The following is a 10,141-nucleotide window of genomic DNA, read 5'->3' on the forward strand; positions in this document are numbered from 1 at the left end:
TGGAGGAGCAGGGAGGGAAAGAAGCTTTAGAGAAGAGTGCAGTTACGCCTTTCTGATTTGTAGGAAGAGCGCGCAAGTGATAGCGACACGGAGACTGAGCCACCCTGGTTCCCCTGTACTCAGGGACACACGCTTGCTGCTTTCCACGCTGGGAGTGCGTGCCCTGCCTGCACAACAGCCAGGTGGAGGAAGGTCAGAGCAGCTTCAGGAACACGGTGCCAAGGTCAACAGCCCCCTGGTATTAGCATCATATTTTACAGGATCTCCTGTAGTTCAGGTAACTAAGACCAGGGGGACGAATTCAGTGCTGCAGCAGCAGGCAGTGGAACCAGAGCAGCTCCTCATCAGCATGGCAGGGAACAGATGTGTTTCTATGGAGCTGTTACGCCCTGGCTCCACGATGCTCGTGGGTGCACTATAACTGCTATCTGCACCCGTAGTCAGATTTCATCCATTACAGATAGCGGCTGCTGTGCGGTGCTCTCTGCTAGCAATAGCCATGACAGCTTAAAAACAGCGTACTGCACTGTTGTGAACCGGAGTGCTACCCTATTAGTGTTTATTTTATTAATTTATTGAATAAACTCTAGCAGGTTAGACACTGTCTTTGGCTTCCTTTTTCCATGGCATTCAAAGCAATTACTTTTGTGAAAGCAAACGGTCCATTTAGTTGGAGAATCTATAAGGCAGAAATGAGATCAGATTCCTGAACAGATGTGCCCTTCTCTAGAGGGATTCGTTTCTGCGAGGCTTCAAGCTGACACCAGGCAGAAAACACCTCTTAACTTCACTACGTCTGAGCTGTGCGGCAGAGCTTGTGGTCCTATCAAAGAGCCAGCAAAATAAGGGTATCACAACCACCTAAACCATCAGTCTAAATTAAGTAGCCATCCATCTTGTGTACCAGGGAAAGGAAGGAAGAACACGGGATGGGGTTGGCACCACTGAAAAAATCCCACCCCCCGATTCAATAAAAGAAAGCGAGTCCCTCTTCCTCAACAACTCAGGCAAAGAAAAAGGCTTTTGCTCATTTTTTGCACAGGTAGATGTGAAGAGGAGTGCTGGAGGGAGCCAACAACTACTGCAGGTCCACACATCATGTAACGCTTTCCCTTGGTCAGTGCTGTGTCTCGGGAAACACTCGAGGTCTTCACCCGGCCCAAGTCAGTTAGAAGGCGTAACTCCGTGCTGTCGGTTCAGTGACTACTGCAAGAGCTAGCACTGCCAGCACAGCTCAGATCGTGTGCTGCAAATACGGGAAAGCTGTGCTGGCACAACCAGTCTCAACTGTACTGGTTATCTCCTGGACGACGGCGTGTGCATCCACAGCAGTATCCCTCAAACCAACACCCTGGACTCGCCCCGTTGTTCATGTCTCACCACCGAAGTCCCAGCTTTCACCCTGTCCTCCTGGGAGAGTAGCTCTGGCATTAGCCTGGCAACCCCTGCGCTCTACACTTGTCCTCACACCCAAGACCTGCTGTAGAACTTCCCCTCCTCTGCCCGTCTCCTCTGGCCCGTGTCCTCAGCCTCAGTGGGGTGCAGATGGAAGGCACAAAGGAAAAGCCATCATCCACTCGCCCGTGGAGACAGCCCCTCTGGGCTACGCGCATTGGCGAGCCAGCACACGGAAGCTGCCTGGCTGCTGCCAGCTCCTTACGCACTCTGAGGATAAGCTGAAGCCTGAGGTCTCGGGACTATGCATGCCTCAGCCTGGCAGCTTTCCCATGCCCCAAATTAACAGGCACGGAGACTTGTTTGAAGTCCCTCCAGCCTTTAGATGTAGGGACACACAGCCCCTCAGCAGTAAGCAGTCCTGGGGATGCGCCCAGCTGGGACACCCATCCTGCCATCCACAATTCCTGCTTATGCTCCTCACGGCTGGCATCCATGTCCATGTGTTCACCTGGCAGCCTTCCACCCGCGGGCTGCCTGACCGGGGCTCAGCTGCCAGGCAATGATGCATTTCGACAGGAGGCCTGAGCAGGACTGTAAATACCATTTCCTCGGCCAACCTCCTCCTCCAGTATAGCGGGGGGAAAGAATGGACACCTCTCCCCTGGTGATTATTGCCATGTCGTCCCAGCCTGTCCTCTCCTCAAAGCAGTTTACAAGGCAAAAGTTGAAGAGATAATCACATTCCTCACCAACTTCATGAGACAGTAAGGAAAACTGAGAAGTACTTGTACTTGCAAAATCTCTCACAACTCTTTGTTGGCAGGAGAAGGGCTCAACCAGCCTAATGGCTCATGAACAAAGGGGGAGCAAAACCAAGGGTTAACATCTATCACTGAGGCGTATGGAATTAGCTGGCAGTCCCTGCAGGATGTATATGCAATAGATGTTCTCCGGTGGGTTTTACTTGGGACACTTCCCTGAAACAGCGTGTACACAAATGCAGACACGATGCGATGAGGTGAGGATAGGCTCCTGCCAAGGCAGGAGGACAAGAACAAGACAAGGCCTAACGCAGTCAGGAAACAAGAGGTTACAAGAGCTACAGGGATAGTGTTGGGGGGGGGGTTTCATGCCTCTTTTTTTTTCTTACATCTTTGACCTCACAGGAGCTCCTGGTAACAGGAAGCACCCCTGCTGCTAGAGATCCCGCTGTGTGTAATGGTGTGCCTACACAAGGAAATGAGGGGTATGCTGTTGGCAGGGAACAATACAGCAGAGAGTACACGTGCACGTCTCAAACTACAAGCTACATATAAGCCTATAAATGTCCATCAAGAGAGATGGACAGAAATCTAGGCTTACTTCCTACTCATGAGCAACCATGAAAGGGGTGGTTATGAATTAAAAAAACAACCCAGATAGAACAGCTGCCTCTAGGACAACATTCAGAACCCAATTTTCCACACAGAAAGTCCCTCTCAAATAGGTCACAACTTCTGTCGAGTGAGCAGTGAGAAAGTCACCTGTAAGGTCTTTTTCTTCTCTTGCCATGTGCTTACCTGCACGTTCTCCCTTGGTCTAACTCTCCATTCATACCCCTGAAACGCCACCACCTCGTCTCTTCAGGAGCAGACTTGGCCATACTCCAGAAATCTTCTGGCCCCTCTTACTCTATTCTCATCCGGGTAGCAGGTATCGTACTTGTCCAACAGCATGAGATCAGGCAGTGAGGGGAGGGAGGGTGTCTGCTCCACCAAACCGGGCGATCACGGCTTGAAATACAACCTGAAAAGAGGGCTCACGCTGTGCTGAGGCAACCTTCCAAAATGTGTGTAAAAAGTAATAAATTCTTGTCGTTTATGGGGGTTTGTTCAAGACCGATTTCTTGCCTTAATCAACGGTGTGACAGTAGCTCTCCTGAACAGAAACCAGACAGTCCCACTGCATGCCCTAGACATGGTTGTGGTGCACACACTGGGTTTCTTTACAGCAAGTCTTTATCCTCTGCAACGTGTGCTGCTAAGTGTTGTATGTTTTAAATTCAGACAGTATGAACTGGATCAGGTACCATCTGATGAAATTCAGTAGCTTACATTATCAGATCAGCCAATGCAGTTGGAACAGTCCCTTTTTTATTTCTTCTATTGATAGATGGTTTTTTAGCCCACACACTGAGCTAGTTGGTTTTTTGGTGGGTTTTTTTTTTCCTGACATATTATCCAGGTCAGAAGACAACAAACCTCCTCAGATTAAAAAAAAAAAAAAAAAAAAAAAAAAAAAAAAAAAAAAAAAAAAAAAAAAAAATACATACATAAACAGTGGCTTCTTGTTCAGAAAAATACTTGTCTGTTTGTAGGCAAACCTGCCATAAACAGGTCTGCAACATCCACTTAGTGCAAAAAAAAAATAAATCTCACTGAGGATGACTTGTTATACATGGTGATGGGAATAATGCACAGGTAAAAGCTGAGCAAACAGCTCCCCAAAACCAACAGGGTGAGCTGGACCTGGCACTAGAATTCCTCCTCTGAATTCAAGCCTTTAAAGCCAAGTTACATGAAAAACATTAACTGCTTACTCATTATGAAGGCCAAGAAAAGTTGCATGTGTTTGTTTGCTATAGTAAGAAATAAAATGGCAGTAGGCAATGCAATAAACGTCTTTGATTTGAACACTGCCAGGACTTCATTAAACCTTGAATTCAATATTAAGCTCCAGAAGACAAACTGAAGTAGCCCCTCATGGAGTCTAGAATGGCAGCACAGACCTAAGTGTGGATTCAGCATATCGTGAAGCTGAAGCTAAGCTGTGTACTGCTAGGGAAATGGATGGTCCTGCCCTCCTGCCTGCTCCATCACTTCACGTCAGGCAGATATGCCGAGTCAAATTATTTGGCTAATTGACCAAAAAGTGGTGGCACAGGAAGTATGTGCATTATCACATCAAAAAGTGGATTCAAATCACGGTCACAAACCAGCTGTGAAAGTCTGAGGGCAGGAATGCATGTCTGTAATCCCAAACTAGAAACTTAATTCCAAAAATTCACCAGTGTAAGAGACTGTCAGTCACCAGTTACCTTAACAGAAACGGTTGCACTCCCTGAACAAGATGGCATTACTAATTTCAAGTAGGTGCTACAACCTGTCACAGAGCAGGTACTCATGAATCTGCTCCCAGCTGTGAAAGTCTGAGGGCTGGAATGCATGTCTGTAATCCCAAACTAGAAACTTAATTCCAAAAATTCACCAGTGTAAGAGACTGTCAGTCACCAGTTACCTTAACAGAAACGGTTGCACTCCCTGAACAAGATGGCATTACTAATTTCAAGTAGGTGCTACAACCTGTCACAGAGCAGGTACTCATGAATCTGCTCCCTGGACAGTGGCATCACCTAACGGCTGCTGCCAGATGGGACAGAGGGCTGGCTAAAGCCCAGCAACGCATCACTTAAACATAGGTACACTAACATTATCGGCAAGTTACTTTTCTAAACAAAATCCAAAATGCTGGGTTTAAGCTCCACATTAGTCAAACTCTTAAGGGTTACCAGTGGAGCTTGTTACAGCCACATGAGACAGACTGACTTATGCCTGAAGTTGCTCCCCAGTACATTAATTTTTGGGTCTGGTAGGCAAGCTTGCTTTTTGTGTTGCTAATATAAAGCTTACAACTTAAGAAAAAAATGAGGGTTTGTATTTACTCTTGAGAAAATAGCAAGTAAATACAGCTGTTAACACACAAAACTAAAACAAAGACCTAAAAACCAGCTTATCACACACACATAAAGGACTTCACAAAATAATTCAGGGATTGAAATGTGGACATACATGCAATGATGTGCCTTAAGCGGATGTTCAAAGAACAAGTAAGGAGCCACGTCATGTCCGTTCCTCCACCCAGTACAGCAAAACTCCTCCCCAGGAGGATGTCCACATGACCTCATCTTGTTTCTAATATTCAAAATCGCAGCTGCAACAGAATTGCCCCGAATATAGCAGAATCGCGATGGGGAAAAAGAGGCAGACTATACGAGGAACTTCAGCCTCCTTTTTTTCAGACGTGAAAGAGGAACCTCAAGTCACTTCTTCCACAGAATGTAAATGCTTTAAATCAGTGATACCCCTCTCTCTCATGTAAACCGTGTTTATCTTTGCAAGAATGTAGCATGTGTAACTTAAGCAGGCTTCTTTTTCTGTCACTTTTCTATTAGCCCACATACAAGTCTGAGGGTATCCCCTTTCCCCACAACTCCCAAACACAAGTTAATAGGAATTTACATTCTTAATATATTACCATTTCTTCAATATACAGCAACTGTAGATACTAAGACTGTTCTAAGACTTTAAACAGTGCTTGCAAAACTGGCTGAGGTAAACTGTTTCTCAAAAAAAACTACCAAACCAACAACCCCTTAAGTCATTTTAAATCCATTAATATTTATTTGTCAATAGTCTCCTCAAAAATTCTCTCACCCAACAAGGAGGCACACACAGTTCCAAGAGGACCACCCCTTGTTTTACCAAAAATACATCACCCAGTAAAGAGTTGTAGTGGATGGCCATCCTGTAGGTCAGGTAACTCACCTTGTGAGTCACATCTCCACCCATCCGCTCCAGAAAAAGCAACCCATGAAGACAAGCTGCCACATCTGTTTGCTAAACACCTCCTGACTTTGGACTACAGGCTGATTTTCTTTCTAGCTGATGCCCCAACCTGCATAGGCAGACAGCTAACAGGGCCACCAGCAGCTACTGCTCCCTCCAGAGAGGTGACAGGCATGTGGCAACATGCAAAAAGGGGAAATTGCATTGACTGAAACACAGCTCTTCAGTTATTTTTAAACCACACCGCTGCACGTAACTGGATCAGAACTATTTTGCCTGCCCATCTTCTTTATCCCAAGGAGCAGGAACATGTAATCCTGAAGTAACTGAAGGAAGCCTGTGCCAGCATCACAACATCCGCAGCTTAAAACTTAACCCTAAGGAACATGTTGTATCCCACCCTTCTCTAACATTCCACGCCTGCCCTAACCGTGCATCTCCAGCACTGTGCAGTCCTCCCGTCCCCTCCATCTCTTCCCAAAAATGTTTTTGAAAGAATGCTACTACACAAGAAAAAAAGTTGATTAAACAGGAACTGTAGATGGTCTTCTTCCTCCTCCTCTGTACCTTTTATATTAACACCAATCCCCACCCTTTTGTTTTGCTCTTTCTGTATTTGCAGAGCCTAAGAGACTCCCAGGTGCAAGTGAGCTGTCAGCTCAGGATGGGTTATGCCAACAATACTTCCAAAATCTGCTGGGGAAAAAAGAAAAATATAGCCCCAAACAACTAAACTTTCTGCATAAAGAAAAAAGCAAGCAATGTCACCTTTTGTACTCCCCTTCCTCCATTAATATTGAACAGCGCCAGCTAGAAGATCCATCCAAAACTGGACTGCCACCTGACCATTCTGGCACTTTAAAAAAGCAGTTTTGAAAAGCTGATGATTTAATTGTTCTTATTTTCACGCTGCTGCAGAGTAAAGACAAAAAGATGGTCTGCTTGGGGCAGGGGATGAGAAAGCTAAAGATTAAGTCATTTGTTCGGCAAAACAGAGGAAAAGTCTGAAGAATGAAAATCCATGACATTTGGAAAAAACCACAAATGAGGAGCAGAGAAGTGGTACGCTAAAATTCCCCAGGAATAAAACCAAGACGACACTTGGACTCAATGTAGACATAGCAGCTAATCACTAACAGGATTCACGTGGCCTCTCCAGCACCACAACCCGCACAACCACCACTCTCACAGAGGCAAAGTTTAACCCTAAGCTGCAGGTGTAGCACCGTACGCTTTAGTGCTGTCAGCTGCAAAGACCCCCCCAACCTCTTCGTCTTCCAGTACAAACTCTTCTGCCTTCAACAGTTCAACTGCCACGTCAGTCAGACTGCGATACTCCTCACCCCAACTCCCTCCTTTAAGAGAAAGAACTCGGTATTTCATTTGAGTCCCAGATCTATACATTTGGTTTTCTAATATACCTAAGAAAGAAAAAATTACATTCCCTCTCCATATTTCAACAACAGGTTACTAAACAAAAATCAAACAAACAAAACCAACCCTAACAACAACAAAAAAAATCAACCTAATTACCTTTTTGTGTAGGTGGTTGCAGCATTGTTGACTGATGCATGAAACAGAATTCTGAAGTACAGGACAAAACGAGCAGTTAATTATATTGAAATGCATTTACAGCAAGTTTAATGAGGTTACCATCAAGCAGACAGAAGTGACATCTAAATCAGTTAAGTATCAGTAGCTCACCTTTTATATTTCCGTTGTTCTGGATGCTCCGACACAAGTCTTCCGTGATTTTTAGTTGATAGGTATGAACTGCTCATATCAGAAGGATGCGATCACATTTTGACTTACCGTTAGTTTTCTCTGTGACAAGCTACTCCGTTTTAAACAGACTTTACTCTGCACAACCCTGGCAGACAGCAATCGTTACTAACGCTGAGCAAGTTATGAATAATGTGATTTATTCTGCTAATTTTTGGCTCTCTGTTCAAGATACAAATGCAGATAATACATCTCTATTAATTCTCTTTGGAAGTCTTCAGCCAAATTCTCTCGTGTTTAGAGCTCACTCAGAACCCCTTGAAAGAAGTTAGCAAATAAGCTCTGCAGGGGACTTAGCGCAGAGGTGAAATCCGTTCACTGCCTATGTATTTTCTTCTAGGTAACTCATTTCATGATCTGCAAGAGCTATCAAAAATTACACCACACAACTCATTTCCAGACTAGCCATCACCCAAGTTTCAGGTGAAAAATCAAACCCAAGTTTTGATAGGACATGATTTCATCAGTAAATTTCTCCACAGTAACTTTCATCAGCAGTTGGGAAGGAAATATTAAAAAAAGGTGGTAAGGTTCTAATGTCTGCTGCTGCTGTGTAAGTACTGCTGCTGCGAAGTGTGGCAGCTAACAAAAGTGGTACAAAAGAGTCTTTTTGACTGCAATGTACACACTGAAACTAATCACACGCACACCAAGCTCTCAAAAATACTAGAGGGTGGGTCTGAAACAAAAAGGTAGTCACCAAAAAGTGAACTCCTTTCAAACTGAGAAACCAGCTAACAGTGCAAAAAGCATTAAAAAAAAAAAAAGCAAAAAACTCCCAAGCCCAAAAACACACCAAGAAAAGCCCCAAACCACCACACCCTACCACTTGTACCATACTAATAAACCATGAAAATTGGAAATGCTTCCAAATTCAGCATTAAGAAAGAAATCTAACCAGCAACAAAACTGCTTTTTCTTGGCACTGTAGCTTAGAGCTCAGTCTAGCTCCAGACTCTACCCAGTAAAATACTCAAACTTGCTTTCCCGTGGAGCAGACAGAAATTTTACACTCTTAAAAACCCCTCACCTATACACTACCTTCAGCCAAAGGAGCATCCCCAGTGTTTCCTCAATCTGCTCTAAGTACCCAGGCCACATACTGAAGAGAAGGAGGGAAGGGAAGGTGGAGTATTTTTAATCAGATATAACCCACATTAAAAATCAAGACTAAAAGCAGGCATCATTTAATGTATTTTAATAGCAAACTTACAGGAACAGCACAGAAGACAGACAACATTAAAAACATGTACTTGCATGTAGGACAACTCAGTTAGAAAAGTATAGTGAATGGATGGAATCTACTGTATGATAAAAATGCTACAAACACCATTTAGTTGCCATTGGTAAGAAATTTACTTGTTTAAAAAAATCCAAATGCTGGCATTGTCCAGAAAAATTTGACAGGTTTATTTATACTTTTTTTTTTTATAAAGTTGAATTGCTGAAACTTTTTTGAAACTTTTTTTTGACCGCATTGATTTTTTTATACCCCCTCGTTTATATTAAAAATTCACACACAAATGAAAATGGAAAAAAAAAAACTTGCCAATACCCAATTCTGTCCCCTATTTTTCCATTTGCAACCATATACTCAGGTACCTTTTAACCCCATGGAAAAAATATCTAACGTTCATTACTACCAATAACAGGAAGAAGATTTTGCTTTGAGAATGACAAACCCATCACGGTGAAGTTTAGGCACGCTCTCCACGTATGCGGCGTGCTAGCTGGATATCTTTTGGCATGATTGTGACACGTTTGGCATGGATAGCACACAGGTTGGTGTCTTCAAACAGGCCAACCAAGTAGGCTTCACTTGCCTCCTAGTGTAGAAGAAAAGAGTTAAAAAACACTTTCAGTCTCTGAGCAGTAGGAAATAAAAAATAATAGTAATTACTCTTCAAAGTACCACATAACACAGCATTAAGTTTAGGCTTCGGTCTTTATTATTCACAACATTAAAAGTTATAGATTCTGAAAAAAATAAAAGCTTCCATTTTCTTATAAACCACCGAACAATATTCTGTGTCCAAGTTGCATCCTACTGACATCTGGTGAAGACATCCCCCAGAACACAACGGAACCCTTATTCTTTCTGACAGAACTCTCACAAGATAAGGGGTTATCTTATCACAAGTTTAGTTTGTTTAGGAACTTCTCTTTTTAAAGGCTCGGTTACACTATTCCAGTGACTCTGGAAGAGGCAGCAGACCAGTAAGAGCTATGGAGCGAAACTGGCAGGTGCCAGGGAAAAGAGGAGCAGGTGTTCCTCCACAGCTCAGAGTTTGGGCACACAGCTCCGAGCCACAGGATGCTGAAGAGGTGGCTTACTTCAAAAGCAAAAAAATCAGCAG

At 43.8% G+C, this 10,141-nt stretch overlaps 1 protein-coding gene across 1 annotated transcript in view; it reads right to left on the reverse strand.

Moving 5' to 3' along the window:
* Nucleotides 1-8,966: 8,966 nt before the first annotated feature.
* H3F3A (H3 histone, family 3A) overlaps nt 8,967-10,141 on the reverse strand; it is a gene marked incomplete at its 5' end in the record, with an annotated part of 3,748 nt that continues 2,573 nt past the window's right edge. The window contains one exon of the mRNA XM_010133381.1: nt 8,967-9,610. Coding sequence (XP_010131683.1) covers nt 9,482-9,610 — 129 coding nt within the window. The remainder of the gene's footprint in view (nt 9,611-10,141) is intronic.

This window comes from Buceros rhinoceros, unplaced genomic scaffold (genome assembly GCF_000710305.1).
Source record: "Buceros rhinoceros silvestris isolate BGI_N320 unplaced genomic scaffold, ASM71030v1 scaffold17263, whole genome shotgun sequence".
NCBI lineage: Eukaryota > Metazoa > Chordata > Aves > Bucerotiformes > Bucerotidae > Buceros > Buceros rhinoceros.